At 45.8% G+C, this 25,506-nt stretch overlaps 1 protein-coding gene, 1 long non-coding RNA gene and 2 pseudogenes across 4 annotated transcripts in view; 1 reads left to right on the forward strand and 3 right to left on the reverse strand.

Moving 5' to 3' along the window:
- Positions 1–25,506, reverse strand: LOC110310200 (apolipoprotein L2-like). Of its 3 annotated transcripts, none has more exons than XM_029469847.1 (5): positions 25,450–25,506; positions 11,041–11,124; positions 8,761–8,887; positions 7,960–8,064; positions 1–1,570 (listed from the first exon to the last, which is right to left on the reverse strand). In XM_029469847.1, the coding sequence occupies exons 2-5, from the start codon at positions 11,051–11,053 to the stop codon at positions 706–708; spliced, it is 1,110 nt and encodes a 369-aa protein (XP_029325707.1). In that variant the 5' UTR covers positions 11,054–11,124; positions 25,450–25,506; the 3' UTR covers positions 1–705. The 3 variants fall into 3 exon arrangements, with proteins under 3 accessions (XP_029325707.1, XP_029325708.1, XP_021038597.1); XM_029469848.1 differs by having other exon boundaries at positions 11,041–11,143; positions 25,450–25,481; XM_021182938.2 differs by lacking the exon at positions 25,450–25,506 and having other exon boundaries at positions 11,041–11,191.
- Positions 11,365–25,506, forward strand: part of LOC110310687 — a 30,604-nt gene continuing 16,462 nt past the window's right edge. The window contains exons 1-2 of the long non-coding RNA XR_002379862.1: positions 11,365–11,550; positions 12,757–12,878. This is a non-coding gene — a long non-coding RNA (uncharacterized LOC110310687). The remainder of the gene's footprint in view (positions 11,551–12,756; positions 12,879–25,506) is intronic.
- Positions 21,137–22,289, reverse strand: LOC110310685 (annotated as a pseudogene).
- Positions 22,424–23,090, reverse strand: LOC110310686 (annotated as a pseudogene).

Raw genomic sequence — 25,506 nt, forward strand, 5'->3', positions numbered from 1 at the left:
GTAATAATACATTTTGAACTTATGGGTCAGCTATTAACATCACAGCTATTAACGTCAGGGAAATTCTTGCAACAAGGTCAGGGTGGTTCGTGGTCTTTGTCAGAATTCAGTGTGGGGCGGGGTAGGGGGATTCCTCTGGGAGCTGCTATCTTGTTATGGTTATTTCGCTGAGAATAGCTAATATTGTTTTGGCAGCTTGTAGGCTCAGTCATTTTGACTGCTAAAACTATGTTTTTGCATTTGTTTAGTCAGCCAGCTTCCTTATATGGCTTGGCACTTAGCTTGCTAGTGTCGTTTGGGAAGTCCTTTTTGAAGGGGGAAGGTACTGGGTGGTCTTGAATTCATTTTGGATATTACAATTCTTCCCTTCACCATCTTCTGGACAGCAAAGGAACAAGGCCATCCCTACACTCAAGCCAGTGATGGAGAAGGAGAAGGTTAACTCTATGAACCCACCCACAAAGTTTCCAGAGTTCTTAAAAAAATCTACATTTTTTTCCTTGCATAGCTCTGAATGAGTCATAGGCAAAAGAAGGGCAGCAGGCAGAAGGGAGGCGTGAACGGTCACTGCGATTGTCCACTTGGCTGAACTGCAAGGCTGTATAGAGCCTAGAAGGGATACAGTCAGGGGCTCCCATGCGTTCATGGCTCTGTCCAGCACACTCCCTCCCCCAGTCCTCCGTGCTACACTGAAGGGGGAAATGGTCACTGAATCAGGCTGTCATGGACCCGAATGAGCTCCTGTAACTTCTGCTCTAGGTCCTGAGCCTGATGCCGCAGCTCTGCAGCAGACTCAGCCTTTGCTCCTTCATGCAAATGCTTTGAGTCTCCTACAAGGCTAACTATGTCCAGCAGGAGGAAGAAACCTGTGGTGGCTGCACCCATGATCCGGGCTCCTTTGGTCATTGCCAGAGCGGTACCTCCAAAGGCTTCCTTCACTTGTTTAGTGGTTTCTGTTGATGTCTTTCCTGTGGTCATGAGGCGCTTGGCATTAATTACTAGGCTAGGGTTGGCTTTGGACAGTTTGATGGCATGAATATTATTCTTGATGTTTTTCAGTTTCTTGAAGGAATTCATGGATAAGAAAAGAAGTCTGGGGCCACTCTGATCCAAAACTTCATTCAGGACCTTCATTGTGTCTTTGTTGGTTTGCACCAGCTTGCTGGCTTTAGCTTCAGCAGATACCACACTTACCTTTTCCACAATGCTTGTGGAAACACTAGTCACAGCCGCTGCTGCCCCCAGCCCCAAGCCAGTGGCTGACAATGCCAGACTGACTCCTGCTGTCACAGGTGCCAGAGCCAGACCAAGGATGGTCAGGACTCCAGACACAGCACTGCTGGAGCTGGCCACCACCCTAGAGATGGTGCAGTCCCTGTGCACCTTGTCAACCTTGTCTGCCAGGGCGTGGAGCTTCCTGATGCTCTCCTCAAGCTCCAGTTTCACCCAAGGATAAGCATTCAAGAACCTTTCCTGGTGCCACAGGTCATTTTGGATCTCCTCTTCATCTTCTGCATCAGGATCAGCTACAGTTTCACCCAGGGCTTCACTCAAGGCATCTTCCTTTTTTCTGTAAGAGAAGAGACACTTGTAAAGTAAGATCTGTCCTGTGGGAGTCACAGAGCATTCACTGTGAAGCACAGGAGAACGTTACAGCTCTGTAAGCTTTTTTACCGGGATGAGTACACTTGATAAATCACACCGTCTTTAGTTCTTAAGGACACAATGAATTGAAAATCTACCTATAATTATCCTTTTAATTTTTTATCTTATGTGTAAGAGTGCTTCTCCTGCATGTGTGTCTGCATACCATATTCACTTCTGGGGCCCATGGAGGGGAGAGGATGGAAGGCATCAGATCCCTAGAACTGCAGTTCCACACAGTTGTGAGCTATCACAGGTTGCTAGGAACTGACTGAAGTCATCTGAAAGAACAGCCTGTGTTCCTCATCACTGAGTCCTCTAGTCCTCCAGCCCACCCTTCTATTGATAGACATTTAATAAGGGAGCCTTCCCCTCAGGGTCAATGTCCTCACTACCAAAACACTTCTCCCTAGGAACTCTAAACAAAGAAAGGTGAGGTTAGAGAAAAGAAATAGCCCCATATTTTATAGAACGTTAGTGTTTGCTGAAGAGGGCACTCTCCTATGAACAGTCATTCCTTGGCCTGAGCTGCCGAAATAACTTGCCTGCTCTACATTGTCCTGCTGGCCAGGAGAGTCCACGTTTGCCTAGAGCCTTGTGCTGTGAGACTGCAAGTTGCACATCCCTAAGAGAGAAACTTTAGATAGGACATTCTTTGAAACTTTAGGTCTTTTTTTGTACTGCAGTGGTGTGTACTCTTGAGCTAATGGGGCAGCTCACAGTTAAGATCCATCCATTCAAAACACAGTGCACAGATTTACCCTTCAGCTGTGAGTGAAGATAAAGAAAGAGGAGTGGCTTTCCCATTCACATTTGGGGAATTCCCCATTCACGTGTGGTCCCATTTCCACTAAGTGTTCCAGTAGGAGGCAAAATTCAGGAGTCAGAACACACAGGTTCCTAAGCACTTCCTTTAAGGAATTCTCAGCCCGAGAAAGGCGATGTGTGGTGGGGATTTTACTGTCACCTCTGATCCCAGAGGAAGGAGACACTGAAGTCATGGACTTCCAGGAGGGAGGGAGACCCCAGTCACTCATGCTGATGATGTATTTGATTAAGGCACAGAAAACTGGACACTGAAGTTAGGTTTCCATGTTCAGCTGTTGATGTGTTTGGCCTTGGCTTCCTCAGGAGGAGTCCCATGAGGTCAGCTTCACAATGCCCCTACTCTCTGCTCTCTACTGCCTGTCACTCAGCTCATCTGCTGTGAGTCTCCAGCTGAAGGAACTGACAGACTTGTTCTGTCTTTTGTCTTAGAGTAGCCGTCCTGAACAGTGCCTTCCTGCCTGTGGTAACGTGTATCAGATTAACTGTTCTTTCCCATGGGAGCTTTCTTGGTGTGTGACACTCCATGTGACCTCTCACACAAGGCACTGTGTCCTGAGGACAACAGAAGATTCTTCTTAAAGCCTTAGAAGGGACCTGAGGATGTGGCTAAGTTGGTGCAGCGTTTGTCACACAAACAGGAGGACCCGAGTTCAGTCTTCCAGAGGCCACATAGGAAAGCCAGGTTCAGGGCCTGGGCCTGTCATCCCTGCTTGGGGATGCAAGGTCAGGAGGGTCCTCATGCTCTCTGGTCAGCCAATCTGGTCACAGTGATGAGTTCCAGGTAAGTAAAGGCACTTGTTATTGTAATGGGCTGGAGAGAGAGTTTCTTTATTCAGATGCATGGTTCTCTTGCAGACCAAGTGAGTTCAGGTCCCAGACCCTACACTTAGTGGCTCACAGTTGTACGGGTCTTGCGTCCTCTTGGGCCTTGATGCACTATGAACTTGACTGTACTGTGTGTCCTTAAATCCTCCATCTCCAAACACAGTCCCCAGGGTCAGGGTTTTTACCACTGAGTTTAGGGATACAACTCAGTCCCTAACACGAGTGGCATCATCAAAATAGGTCTTGTCAGTTATAATTACTACTGTATTGAGTAGTTTGATTTACTATGTCTTCTCAAGAGACAGGGCCCTAGATAAAAACTTACAAGCCTTAGAAAAAGGGTTAGAGGAAACATTAGAAGAGATGCAGAATTTCATAGATCAGACTGACCAGCAAAGAGGTAGTAATAAAATTTGGAAGCAGAGTCTAGAGGAGAGTTTATTCGTAAATCCAAATAATGTAGAGGCTACAATACCAGAATTACAATGAAGAAAGCCGTTAAAATCATGGAAGCAGGGTCTAGAGCAGAAGCTACAGGAATCTACAGAGCAGCAGAAACAGCAGAGAGGGAAGTTTAAGACCCAGAAACATGGCCAAGAGGAAACATTGGAACTGAAGGTAGAGGGATTTAAGGGCAAGATAAGGGAAAGAGAGAGAATGAAGGTCACAGTCAGGAGCTGGAAAAGGCTGTAGAACAAAAGATGCAGCAGCTCATAGATCAGACTGAGTGGCAGAGAGAGAACATGATGAGAATTGGAAGCAAGGCTTGGAGGAGAACGTTTTAAAATTCATCAATCAAAATAAATATTAGACAGCAGAACATCAGAATTATAATATGATGAAAAAAATTAAAATGTGGAAGCAGAACCTTGAACAGAGAGTACAGGAACTTATGGAAAAGGAGGAGAAGCAACTGGGGAAAATACTCAGGTAGAGACAGAAGATAAGATTAGAGAAAGCCATATGCAGGTTGTTAGAAAACAAACTTTAGTTTACTGGGAAAGTATACAAAGAAGACCACCAGATGATGATCACCCACAGAGCTATATAATAAATAAATAAATCAATCAATCAATCAATCAATCAATCAATCAATCAATCAATCTTAAAAAAAAATAAGAAAGACACTAATCGAGTTTTTAGTTTTCTAACATTCGAATGTTGAATGCAAAGAAGTAATCAGACCACTGAGGGCAAGGTAAGTATCAATAGACGAGTGGATTAGATATACTCTTGATTTAGATCTCATTCACCTGATTTGACCTTAATATGAGAAGCTGGCACCAGAGGCCTTGAGATGACCCAAAATTTCAGATGTCTTCATTGGGGTGAGCAGGGTCATTTTAGAACAAAGTGCAGAGAAAACAAAATCAGTCCCAAGTCCATGCCTCCTGGAATATGTAAAAGATGTGGCAAAGGCTGACATTGGACTAGGGAATGTGGGGCAACAACAAACAAATGGGGCCACACTTTACCAAAAACTCCCAGTGGGGCCTCTTCCAGGGCCCAATGCCAGACAGGGAGAGCTCTCTTCCTCAAAACAATTAAACACTACTGCTCTAAAAACAGACTTTGTGAGACCAGATAACAAGGCCAAGGTAAATTCTACAGACAATATAAAGAACTTAAAAGAACAACAACAAATATTTTGGCAAACTTCTATAGAAGATCAAAGACCCAGGCTTACAGTCTTAGTAAACAATGTTGAGATTGAAGGAAAGGTTGACACTGGAGCAGAGGTCACCATCATCTCTCCAAAATCTCTGCCTTCAGATTGGCCACTCAAGAAGTAGACATCTAGTTTCAAGGAGTTGGGACTTTATCCAAAATAAAGCAAAGCACCAGATGGTTTAAATGTACAGGGCCTGAGGGTCAGATGGAAAACTAAGGCTATATGTTGTTGCTGTAATTTTAAAAACACACTTGGTCCTTTGCCCAGGGCTAGGCTCTGGCCTTAGTTCTGAGATCAGTCTCTGCCAGCCTGAGCTCCCGATTTAGCTCCACCAACAGCCAGTTGGCCATTTTGCTGGGGAACTGTGATTGCTCCACCAGCCTCTCATGGCTAACTTTGCCAAGCTGCTAACACCTGCCCCCCCCCCCCAATTAGATGTCCACTTTCTCCTCCTGTCCACCTTAGCACAGTGGATGGAAAATACTAGACACTTTTATGATTTTAAAACTAGCCAGATAACTCAATGGCTGGGTGAGGAATTTCCTGCCCTAATCTTATCAACTAGTTCCCTCCATCTTCCTTGGCCCCTGCTGGAGGCTAAGTCTACAAACTCTAGGGGTTCCAAGACCTACACGTCTGTATTTTCTTCCTTTCTCCACAACCTGGTCTGAAAACTTTTTTTTTTTTTTTTCGAGACAGGGTTTCTCTGTATAGCTCTGGCTGTCCTGGAACTCACTTTGTAGACCAGGCTGGCCTCGAACTCAGAATTCTGCCTGCCTCTGGCTCCTGAGTACTGGGATTAAAGGCATGTGCCACCATGCCCAGCCTGAAAACCTTTTTCTGCATTTCTCTCTTCCTCTTAGGACCTGGAAGTCCCACCTTTTTCACTTTACCCAGCAACTGGCTCCCACCTCCTTTATTGACATAATCAAGAACCAGTTTGACAATCGACACCTCCCTCTACAATATGTGGCTGATATAACCATAAACTTATGGGGAAAAGATCTGTTACAACAGTGGAAAACACAAATTAATATCCATTCAGTTTCACAGGCTGGCCACAAAGCCAGTCAGGCTCCTAATAAAAAAAAATCAAATTCGTTAAAGAATGTTATCAAAGACAGTTATGGACTGTCCAGGCTATCCATAAACAAGATACAGCAGGGGCTGATAATTCAGCTTTACATTGAGGAAACACTGCTGTTAAAACACCAACAGTCTTAGCACTAAGGTGGTTAATGGACCAACCCATTGGGGTGATCAACGATCTATGACAAAAGAAGAACAGCTAGTCCGGGAACAGCTGGAGGCTGAGGGTATAGAGGAGTCCACCAGCCCTTGGAATTCTCCGGTATTTGTCATTTAAAAAAAGTCTGGCAAATGGAGGATGTTGAGGGATCTCAGAGCAATTAATAAGATTATTTAGCCAATGGGTTGCCTGCAGCCTGGAATCCCATTGCCTTCCTTGTTGCCTAAGGAATGGCCTATCATAGTGATTGATCTGAAAGATTCTTTTTTCACAATTCCTCTACATGAATGTGATAAGGAAAGGTTTGCTTTCTCAGTACCAACCTTCAAAAGATGTCATTGGAAGGTTCTGCCACAAGGAGTTGTTTTTTTGTTTTTTGTTTTTTTGGTTTTTCAAGATAGGGTTTCTCTGTGTAGCTCTGGCTGTCCTGGAACTCACTTTGTAGATCAGGCTGGCCTCGAACTCAGAAATTCGCCTGCCTCTGCCTCCCAAGTGCTGGGATTAAAGGCATACGCCCAGCTGCCACAAGGAGTTTTAAATAGCCCTACCTGTGTCAATACTTTGTACAATAGTCATTGGAGATGATTTGCAAACAATTTCCTCAATCCAATATTTATCATTATATGGATGATATCATATTGATGCTATTGGCTGATTCAGATATAAATATCCTGGAAAGAATACTTGGTGAAGTAAAACAAACAAGCAAGCAAGCAAGCAAGCAAGCAAGCAAGCAAACAAACAAACACCTACCAAGAGGGGATTCTGTTAATTATCTAGGATATAGAATAAGTCTACAAAAGGTTATGCCTTAAAAGGTGCAAATTAGAAGAAACCAATTGAGGACTCTTAATGACTTTCAGAAGCTACTAGGAGATATTAGTTAATTAGCTGTGGTCGGCAGGTGGCTTAGCTACTCAAGAGCTAAGTAATTTATTTCAAACAAGCAGTTGGTCAGGTACTCAGGTGATATCATGTGAATCTTTCACCCATTTTTACTGGTTAAATAAAGGCTAGAGCCTGTGATTGGGCAGAAGTAAAAGGTGGGATGGAAATTCTAGAGAGAAGAGGAAGAGAAGATGGAACTGAACCCCATGGTCGGGAGAAATTGCAAGTAGCAAGGGTACCATAATTGAGGGATGTGTGGTGATAGAACTGCCCAATCTAGGGCTATAATAACTGGAGTGTATGTTTTTATAAGGGTTTATTGGGAGTGAAAATTACTGCTCATGCTCTCCGGTCATCCAGTCTAGTCACAGTGATGAGTTCTAGGTAAATATAGTAATTGTCATTGTATTGGGGATGGAGAGATAGCTTGTTCATTCAGAATGCATGGTTCTCTTGCAGAACAAATGAGTTTAGCTCCCAGTACCCACACTTGGTGTCTCACAGCTGTAGGGGTCTCGTGTCCTCTTGGACTTTGATGTACTATGGACTTGACTGTGCTATGGGTTAGGGAGCTCACACCTGCCCTCACTTAATTTCAATACTGTGTGTTCTTAAATCCTCCATCTCCAAACACAGTCACCAGAGTTAAGACATTTACCAATGAGATTAGGGACCCAACTCTGTCCCCAATATGAGTAACATCATTAATATAGGTCCTGTGGCAGGCACTCAGACACACACTTAACCAGCTTGTCTCTGAATATTCAATCTCTTATGCATGATCCTCTAACACTGTTCTTTTCCCTTCCTATCAAGGAAAAAAAAAGGCTTCATTGGGTCTTTGGCTGAGTACCTCTCGTTCTTGTCCTGCAGGTCATTTTGGAGCTCATCTTCATCTTCTCCATCAGGATCTGCAAAGATCTCTGCAAGAGCTTCTCGCAAGGCAGTTTCCTCTTCCCTGTAATAGGGGAGACTGATATAAGAAGAATGCTTGTAAAATAAACTCATCCACATGCAAAAACCACACACCCACACACTACTTTAACAGCTAACTTTTGGGGCTGGAGAGATGGCTCAGTGGGTAAGAGCCCTGACTGCCCTTCCAAAGTTCCTAAGTTCAAATCCCAGCAACCACATGGTGGCTTACGACCATCTGTAATGAGATCTGACACCCTCTTCTGGTGTGTCTGAAGACAGCTGCAGTGTACTTACACACACACACACACACACACACACACACATATATATATATATATAATAATAAAATCTTTTTTAAAAAAGATAACTTATGATGGACACCTACTGTGTGTAAGCTGCCTACTGTGTACTGGCCATGTGCTGGGCTCTCCACATGCATTTATCTTATTATTTTTACAATGCCAGTCAATAGGGACGGAATAATGAAGAAGGTAATGAACTGACTTCCCGTGGTCACAGGAATGCCAATGGCAGGAATAGTTTTGTCCCCTGTGGCTGCTGCCATCTCCCCCAAGGCAGAGGCTCTTTCCTGGTAGAGAATATGGTGAGGGAAATATTTGCTGAGAAGAGACACCCTGAACCCTAACTACTTGGTCTGTCTGAGAGAGTATTCCTGCCCAGAACAAACCAACCAGGCCTGAACCCTGGTACTGCAGGCATCCCATGGGGAGGTGACCTGGACAAATCAACTTCTGCCACAAAGTGTTTCCAGGTTTCCTCTTCTGTCAGCAGGAGCTGCAGGTCCTCTGTGCTTATCACATCCAGGAGGTACTCAGCCACAGTCTCAATGAAGCATTCTCTGTCTAGATGAGAAGGAAACATATATGGTTAGAGGACAGTGCACAAGAGTTTGAATGGGTCAGGGACACACTGGTTAATTGTGTGTCTGAGCAATTGCCACATGGAGGATTTTAATGGTGTCACTAGTGATAGGACTGAGTGTGTCCTTAAACTCATTTGTAAAAGCCCTAACCCTGGTGACTGTATTTGGAGACAGAATCTTTAAGGACACATAATATTGAAATTAAGTGAGGGTATGTGAGCTCCTGTTAGCACCCTTACAGAAACAGGAAGAAACTGCCCTTTCTTCCCGCTCCTTGTCTTTCTTCCTCCTGTCTGTTTTCTCTTTTCCTGCCCCTGTCCCTCTGTCTAGGTACACAGACAGGACATGGGAACTCTCTGCCAAGCAGGAAGAGAGTACTGTCCAGGGCCAACTGCTGCACTTTGGTAGTGTCAGAGTTCAGAGCACTGAGAAGAGATCTTTTCTTTCTAAGCCACCTGCACAGTGACCTTTTCGATGACATCCTGAGGAGGCTAATGCACCTGGGAGGTGTCCTGGTACTTTGCAGGGATTTGAGTCTCTTTCAGTTGAGAACAATGAGGACGTGAGCCCGTCAGCCCCAGGAAGAGGGGAAGTCCCAGTGATGGCTTCGTTTTACTGTGTGCCTGGTGTTGGCTCTTGAATGTGGATTCACATCTTCCTCCTTATTTTTATTTTGTACATATGAATGTTTGCCAGAGTTTATGTGTGTGTACCATGTGTATGCCTGGTGCTTATGGAGGCCATTAGATCCTGTGGAGTTGCAGTTTACAGACTGTGAGTCGGATGTGGATATTGGGAACTGAACCCAGGTCCTCTGCAGGAGTAGCAAGTACGCTTAACCACTGAGCCATTCTCCAGCCCCAAATGTGACCTTCAGCACAGGAATGGTCAGTTTTTAATCCTGAGTTTCAACAGCACTGGATTAATAAATATCTAGGAGTTCAGTAGCTCCTTATCTGGGGGCTGTGAGGGGGCTTCTCCATCTAATCAGAGTGTAAAGCCTGAGCTAATGAGAGGCTCACAGACTGAGTGGAGGCACCATGGGAAGAGGGCCCTGCTCTTGTTAGGAGTGCTCTGGGGGGTCTCTGGGGTTGATGGGGGTCCTCTTGTCTTGGCTGTTTTTTTCACTGCTTTGTTTATTTTTTTTTGTCTGCCATGATGTGAATGGCCCATCCTTCCTTCCTGCCTCTCTGCATCCCTGGATGGAGCAATTATGTTACATAGTAAGCGAAATAAATCTGTCTTCATCAGTTACAACAATGATAGATGTGAGGAATACAAGCTTTAAAAAGTAATTACAGTGAATGAATGAGTGAATGAATGATGGGTCTATAGAGCTAGTGCTGCAAGGTGGTGCATGCCTTTAATCCCAGTGCTTGGGATGCTGAGGCAGGAGGATTGCTGTGAGTTTGAAGATAGGCTGGTCATCAGAGTGAGTTTGAGGACACAAGGATCTGGAGCAGGTTGCTTCCCGTCTACATATGGTGGTTTGAATATACTTGGTCCATGGAAAGAAGTACTATTAGAAAATGTGACCTTGTTGGAGTAGGCATGGCCTTGTTGGAGGCACTGAGTCACTGTGTAGGTGGGCTCTGATGTCCTATGCTCACTCTCCAGCCTAGTATGGAAGGGAGCCTCCTCCTGGGTGGCTGTGGAAGACAGAGTCTTCTCCTGGCTGCCTTCAGATCAAGACGTAGAACTCTCAGCCCCTTCGGCACCATGTCTCTCTGGATGCTGCCATGCTTTTTGCTATGATGATAATGGACTAAAAGCCTAAAACTGTAAGTCATCCCCAGCCCCAAATAAATGTACTTTATAAGCTTTGCCTTGGTCACAGTTGTCTCTTCACAGCAGTGGAAACCCTAAGACACCATCCCCCCTGCCTCTTATTCCTTCCATACTCCCTTCTTCTCCTCCTGGCTTCCATTTTTCAGGCTGGGCATTGAGGAGGTGACTCCTGAGAATTTACCCAAGACAAAGCGAGGAAGGGGAGTCACTGTAACCCAGGACTGGGAAACTCTCTGCGCTCCCCTTGGGGTTCTCATCTGTGTCTTTGACTCCCCAGCAGGCACTCAGCACAGAGGCTCTGGCAGTTGTAGGCCATGTGCAGGAGTGGGGTTCAAGACTGCTTACCTGGGGTGCCCATGGCAGCTGCTAGATCTAGGTGTCAGGCAGAGGACTTGACAGCTGTTCCTTTCAGCTCACCAGGTGACCAGGCTACAGGAGGAAAAGGTATCTGTGAGACAGAATGGGGACAGCTAGGTGATCAGGGATCTGGGACACAGTTCTGCTAAGTGGCAACAGTGCTAAGACAACAGTGGCTGCTAAGGATCAGAAGAACTTGACCGGCAGTTCTTCTGTTTCCTCGGGCTCTGTCACTGCTATGTAATGAATAAGGTCTGGTGACCTCATCCCTGCTGCTCTCTCCCTAATAAGGCAAAGGACAGCTGTCCTGTTGGGGACACTGGAGAAGGCATCAGCTGAGGACACAGCTGTGGAGAAAGAACAGACTTTGCAGACAGAGAGATAGAGAAGAATGTTCCGGTAGCCATCTGCAGGGGAAACTGTATTTATTAATGGTTACTTTGTATACTTCCTGTCTCAGTCGCTTTTTCATTGTTGGGAAGAGACACCATGGCCAGGGTAAGGCTTTAAAAGAAAGCATTTAGCAGAGGCTTGCTTACAGCTTCAGAGGTTTATCATCATGGTGGGGAACATGGCGGCCTGGAGGCAGACAGGGGTGTTAGGGAAGTTGATAGTTGTAATCCGTATCCACAGGCAGCAGGAAGAGAGAGACACTGGACCTGGCCTGGGCTTTTGAAAGCTCAAAGCCCACCTCTAGTGACAAACTCCAACAAGTCCACCCTTCCTAACTCCTCCCAAGTATCTCCACACCCTAATGACCAAGCATCAAATATATTAGCCCATGGTAGCCTTTCCTAGTCAAGCCACCATCCTTACTCTCTGTGATGCTCTGGGCTCCTTACTCTTAGGTAATGAAGTTCTTACATTTAGCTGATGTGAGTGACTATTCCGTGTTGACAGAGTGAGGCCTTGAACCTGGGACTTTCTAATCCATATCCCACTTTCAGATGAGCAAGCCCCACTGTCTAAAAATAAGGCACATTCCCCCTTGTTCATATTACACGTGTGCGGTGTAGTGTGTGTGCTATAAACGGCTCTTCTGTATCTACAGTGCTGCCTTGTGCCAAGTACCAGGTTCTCAGTTTAGCAAATTCATTGGGGTCACCTGTGGCTTCTCAGGGACCACACCCTCCTTGCTTCTGTGATATCCTTGTCCCATCAGATCCTGGAGTCCTGCCTGGTCCCTGCCTTGCCGTGGGCTGCCCTTGATTCCTGCTCGTCTCTATGAATTCTGGGATTTATGTTGTTGCTAATCATATGTAAATACTAATGCAGAGAACGTCCTCATTCCTGCAGTGCCTGCATTTGAGATTATCCTTATGCTATTTGTATAAGTGAATGACTGGGTTAAAGGACATTCACATCTAAACACAGGCCGCGTGTGAGAGTGTTCACTCCTTTGTTCTCACTGGTGATCAGGTGATTTTGCAGAGGGGTGGACCTCATAAAAACAGAAACAGAAACTACACTCAGATTGCCTTGGAAGTTAAGGAAGGAAAGAAACTGCGTGCATGCGTTTAGCAGTGTGAGGAGAAGGCACCAGCCCCTCCTCCTGGGGCCTGACTAAATTGAGTCAATGTACTTGTTGCTATGGTGAGAGCTGAAGGCAATGCCTGCTCTCCCTCAGGACTGCTCTCCACTCTCATCACTGAGGCACTTGTTTTAAACCTTCTCAGGGTGAGCTACTCTTGTTCCTGTTCACAGGTGAGGCAAACAGATCTGAAGTGACCCACCCGGGGTCCCAGATTTAGAAAGGGGTGAAGACTGGTTCACATGTAACCTCTGAGACACAAGATCTTGCTCGCTTCTACTCCCTGGCTGCTAAGGTAACCTGGGAAGCCCCGATTAGCAACTCTAAGATTTCAAAGTGTGAACTATAGAAAGAAAGCTAACTAAGCCGGACTGCAGTGAGAGGCTGTCTAGAGAACAGAAAGATGGAAGACTGCCTGGAGGAATGGCCTGCTAGGTGGACTCTCAGAGAGGGAGATGGGGAGGACAGCTAGGGAGGCTTACGATCGATCCCCGTGCCTTGAGGGGTATTCATAGCAGCTTGAGAGTGGATGAAAAAAATCAAAGAACACATGATTGAACTAAAATGCCTCAGAAATGATACCTGTCTTCTGGTGTGACTTTAGTCTTTCTACTTAGGAGGAACGTGAATGGGCAGTGTAGGATTTCATAAAGGAGAGACGCTCAGAGGAGGAGTCCCTGAGATATGCCAGAGACGGCTCTAGTAGAAACAGGGAACTTGACAAGAGACTGTGATTTAAACAGACAGACAGACAGATACACAACTCAAGCTGAGTGATGGTGCAGGCAGTGCACTCAGTAGGCAGATGCAGATGAATCTCTATGAGTCCATCTAATGCAAAAGCCACTGCTGTCCCCCCCATAGATGGGTCATACACCTTCATGTTACTCAGTGTGGGTGTGTCTCAGTCATTATGCATTTACCTAGTGTGTATGATATGATGATATGGATACACACACACACACACACAGGGGAGGGGGATATTGAGAGGAGGGAGTGGGGCTGGGAAGACGGCTCAATCAATACAGAACACAAGGACCTGCATTTGCATTACCAGCAGGCATGTAAAAGGCCAGGCAAGGTGGCACACGCTAAGGAAATAGGAAGAGGAGGATCCTTGGAGGCAGCTGGTCAGCCAGTCTAGTAGAACCGGTAAATTCCAGGACCATGAGAGACCCCGTCTCAAAAAATAATTGGAGTGCAATTGATGAAGCATCTTATACTTTTCTCTGGGTTTTACATGTACACATACGCCACACACACACACACACGCCACACAAACACACACGCACTCTCTCACACACAGACATGTACATACACATGCACACACACACAGGAACACACACAAATGCATACACCCTTGGACACAGGCACATGCACACACATTCACGCACATGTATGCACACATACATGTGCACACACATACATACATACATGCACACACACAAAACACACATCCTCCTCCCATTGTCATCCTTTGTCTTGCTGTGTACTGTGAACCTTCCTGCTTGCTGGTCAGTCACACGCGAGCTCCTCTGGTGAGCTGCCTGCCCCCCCCCACCCATAAGAAGTATAGATGAGTCCTGTCCTCCCTGCTCCTTACCAGCTGAAAGCCTAGGCAGGAACGTTCCTTCCTGAGGTCTCTAAATGTGGCAGAGGGGAGCTTTTCAGCAAACCCTCACCCTTTCAGAGGCTGCATGACACCTTCCCTGGGCAAGGAGCCCAGGGCTCAGGACTGCAAGATCCTCCCTTGAATCTCTAAATTCCTCCCTTTCATCCAGCATATCCCTCCTACTGCTGTGCCCCTCCATCTTCACCACTCCCACTCCAGCTTCCACCACAAGCACCTTCTAGTGCTCCAGGTCAGTGCTCCAGGCAGCTCCGGAACGCAGCCCTCATCCCCAAGAGAGGCCCCCACAGGCCACCTCCTCCCAGCTGGCTTCTCCAGTCTAGCTTATGAAGTCAGTGTAGTCGGAGCCATGGGCCCTTGGTGACAGAAAGCAAACCCATGCTCAGCCAGGAGGAAAGGCAGGGCTATGCCCTCAGACTGCTGGCTCTGTCAGATTTCTGAGAGTGCCTAGTAATTTCTGTGCCCATCACTCGCAGATTCTTCCATCGTTCCCCTCTCCTGCTCCCCTCAACCATGTTGTTTCATATAGCCCAGGCTGGCCTCAAACTCACTATGTAACTGTGATGGTTTGTATATGCTTGGCCCAGGGAGAGGCACTATTAGGAGGTGTGGGCTTGTTGGAGTAGGTGTGTCACTGTGAGCATGGACTTTAAGACTCTCATCCTAACTGCCTGGAAGTCTGTCTTCCACTAACAGCCTTCAGATGAAGATGTAGAACTCTCAGCTCTGCCTGCACCATGCCTGCCTAGATGCTATCCTGCTCCCACCTTGATGATAATTGGCTGAACCTCTGAACCTGTAAGCCAGCCTCAATTAAATGTTGTCCTTTACAAGAGTTGCCTTGGTCATGGTGTCTGTTCACAGCAGTAAAACCCTAAGACAGAAGTTGGTACCAGAAGTGGGGTATTGCTGTGACAGGCCTGACCATGCTTTTGTTTGGAAGAATGTGGACTTTTAGGACTTATTTGGAAAGCCATGGAATGCTTTAAGTGGGGCTTAATAAGCCATCCTAGTACAAATATAGAAGACTTTGTTACTGAGAGTGATTTGAATTGTGCGGACCTGGTCCAAGAGGTTTCAGTGGAGAATTTCACCATGTGGCCTAGAGACTGTTTTTGTGGTATTTTGGTGAAGAATGTAGCTTCTTTTTGCCTTTGTCTGAAAAATCTACCTGAGCCTAAAGTGAAGAGATTTATATTAATTGCATTGACAAAGGAAGTCTCAAAAACACCCAGCAGAGACTTTGTTCCCTGGTTAAGTCTCATGAAGAGCATTTTGAACCAGCATAGCAAGCTTAGAAAGGAAAAATATAAAATATATGATTCAAGATTAAAGGGGCACCAGGAAGTGAAATGGAACCAAATCCTGTGTTCTAGGAGAAAGCAGATTAAGGGAGTGAGACTTTGAGGCAAGATCCTACCCAGCTAAATTTAGATCAAAGCATGGAGGCACACACCTTTAATTTCAGGAGACAGGCATGTGGATCTCTGAGTCAAGGTCAATCTACAGAGCAAGATCCAGGACAGCAAAACTTAGGCAGTGAACAAGTTGGAAAATAGAAAGCTGGTTATAATGTAATAGAACAAGGGGGCCATGTTCTAGCTCCTGGAAACAGCAGAACTTGGCAGCTTCAGCCACGTGTCTCTGGGTTTAGAGTGGAAAATAGAAGGGACTACTGGGACAACTGATGCTGGTTAGCTGGAGCTAAGAAACGGGTGGTGATTAAGAAGAGACCAGTATCACTGAGGTGAAATTATTTGAGAAGTGTTTTCTGAAAGCACAAAGAAGCCGTGTTCCAGAGATAGCCAAGGTTGTACCTCAGGCTGCAGCCGGACTTGGTAATGTGTAAGAGTCACCCAGGTGGTACTGAAAGAAAGATGAAATTTCAAGACCTGTAAGTCATATAAAGTACTCAGAAATTGCTGGTTGTTTGTGAGCCTAGAGGCTGCCTGGGGCTGAGAAAAAAGAAAAACCCGGGCATGCCCCATAGTTAAAGCATTCCTGGGAACAGCTTGACCATAAAGATAAAGAAGAATGTGAGGACATAACAGGGCTTTCTGAACTGAGTCAAACTGACCAGATACTCTGCTAGCATTGATAAACGTCCAACTCACAGAACTCCTGCACGTATTCTTTCTGCTGATGTTTGAATAAGCCAATAGTGTGTCGCTATGCTGAATTCCACACCCCTAAGTCCCTTACCCCATAAAAACCCCTAGCTTTTGAGCCTCGTGGCCGACATCCATTATCTCCTGTGTGGGATACATGTTGGTCTGGAGCTCTGTCATTAAACTACCTCGTGTATTTACATCAATATGGTCTTTTCGTGAGTTTTTGGGTACACACCAGATCGGGAATTGAGTGGGGGTTTCCCCACTAGGTTCTATCAGTACTGATTTTGAAGGCATGATTGGGTCATGAAGAGCAGCTAAGGCTTGGCACTGTGAGAGGCCATGGAAGGCCATTGGTGAAGGTGCAGCCTCAGTCGCAGTTGATTCCAATCAGATGCAAATTTATCTCTAGGTTGCTGAACTTGTAACCTGGACCAATGCCTAAGTCACATCCTTAAAGTGGGAGTATAATCCTTCCTTTTTAGAGTGGCTGTGAGCATGGGCAGAATTATCTACTTATGGAAGAATCTTTTCTGGCTAAGTTGGATCAGACACAACAGTCCTGTTCCAGGTGTGCACCCGAGTCACAACCAGCTCTGAACCGATACTCTCAGCCCATAAAGGCAAGGGAGAGTCACCCCTGTGAGGGTCCAGAGGACATCCCAGATAAACTGAAAGATCCTAACAGAATGTAAAAGGTCACAGAAGCCCTGAAATTGGCAAGATAGATTTCATTGTTAGCAGAACTAGCTTCACTGATTTAGAAAAATAGAGGTGCACAATGCTCTGGCCACTCCTTGAACCCGTGTGTCTGCCAATGTTTTGACCGTTCCTTGAACCCATATGTGTGACCACTGATGAAGCCCATTGCCAGGTGTTTGTGATATTGGTTGCTGGGAAAGAGTCGGAAAATCTCCCCAGCAACCACAGCCGGGCCAATCCTGAGTTGCTACACCTGCACCAGACTCTTTCCTTGTACCCCTCCCATACCCATTTCTTGAGAATAGACATTGTTTAGATCTAGAAATCCCCTACTCTCCCCTTATCCTTTCCCCCCTGAGGGCCTATAAAAACTGGGACCCTTTTCCCCTCGTGGTCGACTCCTCTACCCCTGTGTGGGATATGAGTCATCCTCAGAGCTCTGGCTTTCCCTGAATAAAGCCTCATGTGGTTTGCATCAAGCTTGGTCTCTCGTAGTTCTTGGGGGGTCTGCTATTGTCCTGACGCCTGAGCGATGGCTCCTCTTGGAGTCTTTCAAAACCACACCCTGGGTCCACCCTCAGTCTAGCTCTCTTCATGTACCCACTCAGAGGAGCAACCTCAGACCCTTCTCATCTCTGTGCTGGATGTACCTCTGTGGTCTCAGCTTCACTGACTGTGGGACTCTGTGGATCACTTCCCAGCTCTCCTGAACCTAGTTCCTCTTCTGTATTAGTTAGGGTTCTCTAGAGTCACAGAACTTATGGATAAAGGAAATTATTGATGACTTACAGTCTGTAGTCCAATTCCCAACAATGGTTCAGTAGTAGCTGTGAATGGAAGTCCAAGGATCAACAGTTACTCAGTCCCACACGGCAAGCAGGCGAGGGAGCAAGAGTGAGACTCCCTTCTTCCAATGTCCTTATATTGTCTCCAGATGAAAGGTGTAGCCCAGATTAAAGGTGTGTTCCACCAGAACTTGAACTCGGAGATTTAATCTTCCGGAATCCATAGCCACTATGCCTCAAGATCTCCACACCAAGATCCAGATCAGAAACTTCTATCTCCAAGCCTCCAGATAAGGGTCACTGGTGAGCCTTCCAATTCTGGATTGTAGTTCATTCCAAATATAGTCAAGTTGACAACTAGGAATAGCCACTACATCTTCATATACAAGCCACTGCCCATGCCCTCACCTGGCTTCTTGGTGCACGGCCTGTGACTTAGAGTTCAGGAACACATATGGATGGTGTAGATAATGGTTTCCAGAAGGAATCCCCTACTGAACCTTACAAGAGGCTCACTAGCCGATTAGAACTTGAACAGCTGGAGAGGTTGGAATGTCAAGAGCCTAATTCTATTTATCTCTGACCATCTTTAGTGCCCTGAATAGTCATTTTTTTCAACACCTCTCTGTTGGCCTTAACATCCCCTGAGTAACAGATACAAACTTTCAGGTGTAATAACATAGATCACTAGCTTCCACTAACCCGTTTGTTAAGTACGTCACCAGACAGCATCTGTGGTCTGTAACAGAGATGCTTCTGTTTTCCTGTAGTCTCTCTGATGTTTTCAGAAATATATTGGTTAAGTGGGTTGATATATGACTTTGTTCTCTTGCTATGAAAGCTTCCTGAAATGGTTACTGTGTTTAAAGATAGACTTTGGGGTAACCCAAATCTGTATCCCTGGGCCTTGGCAGCTCCTGTTTGTTTCTAGAATGAACTATGTCTCATCCCCTTTGAGGGGAGAGTTGTATTTCTGTGTTGACCATGGTAACAACCATCTGTCTCCCTACTCTACCTAGCCCAGGCTTGGACTTGCTGCATTCATGTGTTCTTTGCCCCAGCATCGATTCAGCTACTGTCCCAAGGGTGGAGGAGAGGGCTCAGGCCAGCTGTTCACCCTGGCTGTGTGTCTCCTGTCTGTGAGGTTGGACTTAGCTCATCTCAGTAAAACACAGGGACCCATGGTCAAAACTGTAAACATGGCTCTGGTTCAAATATAGCAGGCTAACTGCTTCTCCCCACTCTCTCCCTAGTCTCCTAGGACCATATGTAAGGCATTATTCTTTAAGGTGTGTGTCCGGCCAAGGCATCCATTTTCCTAGACTTAACCCTGTCCTGACCTGACACTGCCAATAGCTTAAAGTGAGTCATGCATGGGTCTTGATATTCTCTATTGGTAAATTTACTACATTTGTGGAATATTTTTTTAAAGGTTTATTTATTTCATGTATGTGAGTACACTGCTGCTATCTTCAGACACATCAGAAGAGGACTTTGGATCCCATTACGTATGGGTGTGAGCCACCATATGGTTGCTGGGAATTGAACTCAGGACCTCTGGAAGAGCAGTCAGTGCTCTTAACCACTGAGCCATCTCTCCAGCCCCATTTATGGCTTATTTTAATGTTTATTTTAAAGATCTGATTAACTCTTTAACTCAAACTTTATGGCTCAAACTGAGCAGGGATAAAGCTGTAAATCTTAATATTATAAAGCTTTATTAACGTTGTAAGCTGTTAAACATAATTGCGACATGAAAATTAATAAGTCACCTTACAAATAATCAAAATCTTTAATGTGTTCCAAGCTATACTTATAACCCTGATTAATTATAGAAATAGGCTTTCTTTAGCCATCCATATGTGGTTTTTCGAGTTTAAACCTAATAAGGTAGACTTAATGAATACTTAAGTCTTCAAACTCTTCAGAGAACTGCTGAATATGGAGTTTAAAATGTTAAAAAAAAAAACCTCCCCACAATAAACAGTGACACCTCCTAAAAAGAAAATGTGAAGGTCTCCAAAGAAAATAGATGGGACATCACACTGACAACTTTACCTGGACTGTGGTGACCCTAACCATTGATTGAACTGCCCATGCCTCACCTGCCGCCAGGAACCTGCATAAACTACAGATGCTTTGGGTTCACTGTTGTACTCTGCCTGGTCAAACTAAGGACAAGTTTCCCAAGTTCCTCCTCTACAGGAAAAATTCCTCAGACCTGGGTGTGACGGCTGAGGGCCCGCTGCTCTGTGGGACACCTGAAGATTAAATGCTGTTCTCCTCTGACAAGTGAAGACCGGCTGCTTCTGCAATGAACCTCGTGAGCCTCAACCGACTAAGTGAGGTTCTGACAGTTTAATGGGTACAAAAGCCATTAATTAGACTTCCTACTCAAATTAATCCTTCACAGACCTCTGAGGACATTGATGACTAACTAACTGTAGCTTTTACGAGAGCCAACAGTCTGGTCTGTTTCATATGTACAGTTCGCCTTGTGACAGGTTTCACGCTGAGGAAGGTTAAGAGTTCATGCAGGTCTAATAAAGTAATTTAAGGTATATAATCACTAATCCAAGAAATAATTCAGGACCAGTCTAAAAGTCCCTCTCAGTTCCTATGGGGTCAGCTCCCCTTCTCTCAATGCACATCAAAGAAGCTCTTATTAATCTCCAGCCCCACACCCCCTACCCTCAGCCAGCCTCCAAGGCCTCACATCCTTCATTCAGTTCCTTTTATATAAACGGCTTCTACCTCTCAGCTCCTCTCCCTTATTAGCAGTCAGAACCCACTGGAACCTTGTCTTTGACCCCAGATCTTCCCTCCATTGCTGTTGCTCCTCCATATCCAGCAGTCTCTAACCCTTAGACTGTCCTTTCCATTAGCCCTGACAACACCACTCGCTTTTCAGTTATAAATCTTTTTGTTTTTCTTTAAATTCCTTAATTTTTTATTCCTGGTACCACTACCACAATTTACATCATTACATGATGTAATGAAAAGAAAAAGAAAATGACAAAGCTACAACAGATAAAAGACCTCAGGAATTTACATATAATTGACACTACATTGCATTAATCAACAGCTGCACGTTTTGCAAACTGTGGCTATGACAGCCCTGAACTGTCATAGAAGGGTTTCCTGTTTAAGCTGCAGTAACTTTTCTGACTATGGATCATCGTTCCTTCTGTGGCAGATTTTTACAGTTCCTCTAATGCATTTGGGACGACTGTGTCAAAGTAACCTGCAGCTTTCCTGACAACTCCTCCCTCTCTCTAAGAACTCCCTCTCTCCTGATAAGAACTGTAGTCATTTCTGTTTTATTTTAAAACCTTCTGCTACCATATCCACCACTTCTACCTCCAGACCCATAGCCACCACCATAGGGACTGCCTGAGCTTCTTCCATCAAAACTGCCCACCCCCCTTTCATGGGTCCATAATTTGATTGTTGCTACCCACTATAATTTCCAAAGTCATTATAGTTCCCACCACCACCATAGTTACCTCCACCAAAATTTCCTCCTTCATTGTAACCATCATAGCCTCCTCCTCCACCACCACATCCACCGCCCTGGTTTCCATAGCCTGGTCCACCACCTCCATAACCTCCTCTACTACTGGACCAGGACCACCGCCATAGTTGCCACCATCACCTCCAAATCCATTATATCCACCATCACCACCTCCATAACTACCTCTGCTGCCACCACCTCCACCACCATAGCCACCTCTTCCACCAAAGTTTCCTCCATGACCAAAGTTTCTTCCACCGCCTCCAAAGTGTCCTCCACAACCCATAAAGCTGCCAGATCCACCTCCACGACCTCTCTGTGATCCAGCAGACTGCATCTCTTGTTTAGAAAGGGCCTTTTTCACTTCACAATTATGCCCATTAATAGTGTGGTATTTTTGAACAGCAATTTTATCAACTGTGTCATGATCATCAAAGGTTACAAAAGCAAATCCTCTCTTTTTCCTACTCTGCCTGTCTTCCATAACCTCTATGGTTTCAATCTTGCCATACTTTTCAAAGTAGTCTCTCAGGTTATATTCTTCCGTATCCTCTTTAATACCACCAACAAAAATTTTCTTCATCATTAAATGGGCACCAGACTTTACAGAATCCTCTCTAGAAACAGCTCTCTTTGGTTCCACCACACGCCCATCAACCTTGTGTGGCCGAGCACACATTGCAGCATCCACCTCTTCAACACAAAGAGTAGGTCACAAAACCAAAGCCTCTGGAATGTTTTGTTTGGGGATCTCTCATGACCACTCAGTCTGTAAGTGTGCCACATTTCTCAAAATGTTCTCTTAAGCTCTCATCTGTGGTTTCAAAGTCCAGACCACCAATAAACAGCTTCCTCAGCTGCTCTGGTTCCTGTGGATCATGGCCCTCCTCCCCCCAGCAGTGGTGGCGATGGCCGGAGTCAGGCTGGGGGCGACTGGATGGCGGTTTTACCTCCATTTTGAGACTGGACCTTTTTTGAATTTTCTTATCAAACAATTTTTACTTGAGGCAACAACTGAAGTATGATTTAATTCAACTAGGAAGGTCTCACTTTGCGGGGAAGAAAACAAACTGAAAACTCCTCACAGGAAAGCCAAAGCCCAGAGCTGATGTTTTCAGATTGACAGCAGAAATGTTTGTTTCCATGAAACAAAGTCACAAGTGCAGTCTGTTTTTCGAGGCCATTCCCACTTCATCTCTACTTCTGTGGCTCAGGGAACAATGCTTGTGGCCTTTCTCAGGGCCAGGTAGCCAGTCTTCGAATGTAGGAGAATTCCTCAATAGTGCTGAACTGCAGCTTGCTCTGAGGGTCTGTATAGTTGGCAAGAAGGCCTGAAACATCAGAATACTTCTTAGTTGGCTTAAAGGACGAAGGAGCACCAACAATAAAGTAGTTAGGATCCTTTAGTTGTCATGGCAATGGACTTTCAGCAGCGAGGATCTGTTTGAGGTTCTTCCAAGTTCTATTCTTCTTGCCAGTTACTGCGCAGCCATGACGGGAGTGCACAAAGTTGGGATCCTTAAATGGCAAAGGCTTGGCAGCTTTCTCCACAGTCCCTGAGCTTAACTCTGAGGACGCCATTTTACTCACACGTGGCTTCAATGCTGACACCCTGAGCAAAGCCAGAGGCAGATAGCTTTTTCTTCTTACTAGCACCATATCCCCCTCCGCTGCTGTTGTGAGAAGGGCTAGCTGGCCTCTTCTTGCTGTTCCTAGCTACGGAGGAGGTAGAAGTGGTAGCCACAATTGGAATTTGAGCAGCCATTCTGCCCACAGTCCACCTGTGACTCCCCACCCTCACCCCTTCCAAGACCTAATTGTCTAAATCCTAAAGACAATTTCTTCTTGATACTCCTGGATGCCACTCCCAAGGCCTTTTGACTTTACATCGATGGAACCTGACACTCAATAGTCCCAACCCTGACCAGGACTGTCCCCCCTGGTTCAGTGTATAGATGCCCCACCTCCTTTGCAGGCCTTCTTTCTTTGCTAGCCAACCCGACTCTGCCTCATTCCTAAATCTCCTTAGTTCCAGAAGTCACCAGATCTCTCCTTGCAAAGCTCAACTCTCCTCTCCCCAGGTCACCGATCTAGGAGTCTCTCTCATGCCAACCCTTAAGCACACCACTTTATAGCACCTTGCCCTTCTCCACTCCTGACCGCTACCCTCATAGCTAATTTCCTCCACACGGGTCCCTAAATACTCATTCCCTGTACCAAGCCACTTCTGAATCTCTTCATGACCACCTTCCTCCCACCCACAAACAATTCCTTAAACTTAAAACATTCTCCTTCCTGCCCCAGCTCTCCACCTCCCAAATCTATGCAGACCCTTCCATTCTTATACTTCCAAACACATAAACACTTCCTAGAGTGACCTTTGCCCCTGTCGCCTCCTCTCCAAGAGTCTACACAGGGGCATGCACAACTGGCTTCCTTGTCTACTCTCTCACTGAAGCCTCTTTGCTCACAACCTAATGGACACACTCTGGGGTCCCCTCACAGTCTATTCCTACCCCTCTCTCCCCCAACTCCTAACTTACAAAGGACCCCAGTCCCTTCCCCTGTATTGGATTCTCTCCCTACAAAGTTCTCTTACTGAAAAGTCATCACTCACTGTCCTGACCTGTCCTCCCTCTGGTGCATTAGTCAGGGTTTTCTAGAGTTACAGAACTTACGGGTAGTCTCTATATAGTAAGGGAATTTATTGATGACTTACAGTCTGTAGTCCAACTCCCCAGCATTGGTCAGCTGTGAATGGGAAGTTCAAGGATCTAGCAGTTGCTCAGTCCCACAAGGCAAGCAAGCAAAGAAGAGAGAATCTTCCCTCTTCTAATGTCCTCATGTAGGTCTCCAGCAGAAGGTGTGACCCAGATTAAAGGTGTGTACCACCACGCCTGGGGGACTTGCTTTGTCCCAGATGACCTTGAACTCAGAGATCTCCTTGCCTTAGTCTCCTGGGATTCATAGCCACTATGCCTCAAGATCTCCTTGCCAAGATCCAGGTTGGAAACTTGTATCTTCCAGCCTCAAGATCAGGATTGCAAGTGAGCCTTCCAATTGTAGTTCATTCCAGATATAGTCAGCTTGACAACCAGGAACCAGCCACTACACTCCGGTCTCTACACTTACCTCTTTGCCTCAGTGTCCCCCAGACCCCCTACACTGCATCTAAACCTCTCAGCGGCCTCCCACCCCACCCTCTCCTCCCCATGAGGTTCCCCTAGCTGCTTCTGCATACACTTTCATACAAATGGCAGCTCCTTCCTGTCAGAGGCCACATCGACAGACCCCTCCATTATCAGTAAAGACGTGGACAGAACAGCTCTTCCAGCTGCCTTTTCATCCCTCACAACTCACCTCACTTCCCTCCAGGCTCCCGTACTCCATGGCCCAGGTAGCAACACACCTAGGCTTTCCTCAACATAGGATTCTCTCTAACCTCTATTCTGTGTATTCATCCTCACTCTCTGCTCCTGGTCCCTCAAGGTCACCAGGGTCCCACAATCTCCTCTCTCTTCTCTCACCCCTACTTTTCCTTTGCCAAAATATTTGCCAAACATCCACTGACTCCCCTAAATTCATTAACTGTTCTTAGACATCAAACACTCTGAATAACACCCCCCATTCCCAATTACAATAGCTAAACCCAAGCCAATACCTCTCTGACATACACACACACTCCCACATGCATATTCTTTCTGTATCTTTCTCTGTCTCTGTGTCTGTCTCTCTCCTTCCCCTTCCCATGTCCCCAAACTCTATGCTATACAATATCCATCATGGAACCTTGGGGAGAAAGGATGCCTTATCATGGGCCTGCAGAGGCACCCCTCCCACCTTACCATACCTGGCTCTATAAAACATATCCTTAGCTGGGCGGTGGTGGCGCACGCCTTTAATCCCAGCACTTGGGAGGCAGAGGCAGGCGGATTTCTGAGTTCGAGGCCAGCCTGGTCTACAAAGTGAGTTCCAGGACAGCCAGGACTATACAGAGAAACCCTGTCTCGAAAAACCAAAAAAAAAAAAAAAAAAAAAAAAAAAATCCTTTTCATAAAATACAACATAAAATACAACACTATGGGGGTATGCAGGTGGGAGAGCTTAGACATTCCCCAACTTACCAGGAGTCTTCAACAGGTGGTCCTCAGCTGTGTGGACCCAGTGACTGTGCATCCAAT

This window comes from Mus caroli, chromosome 15 (genome assembly GCF_900094665.2).
Source record: "Mus caroli chromosome 15, CAROLI_EIJ_v1.1, whole genome shotgun sequence".
Taxonomy (NCBI): Eukaryota; Metazoa; Chordata; class Mammalia; order Rodentia; family Muridae; genus Mus; species Mus caroli.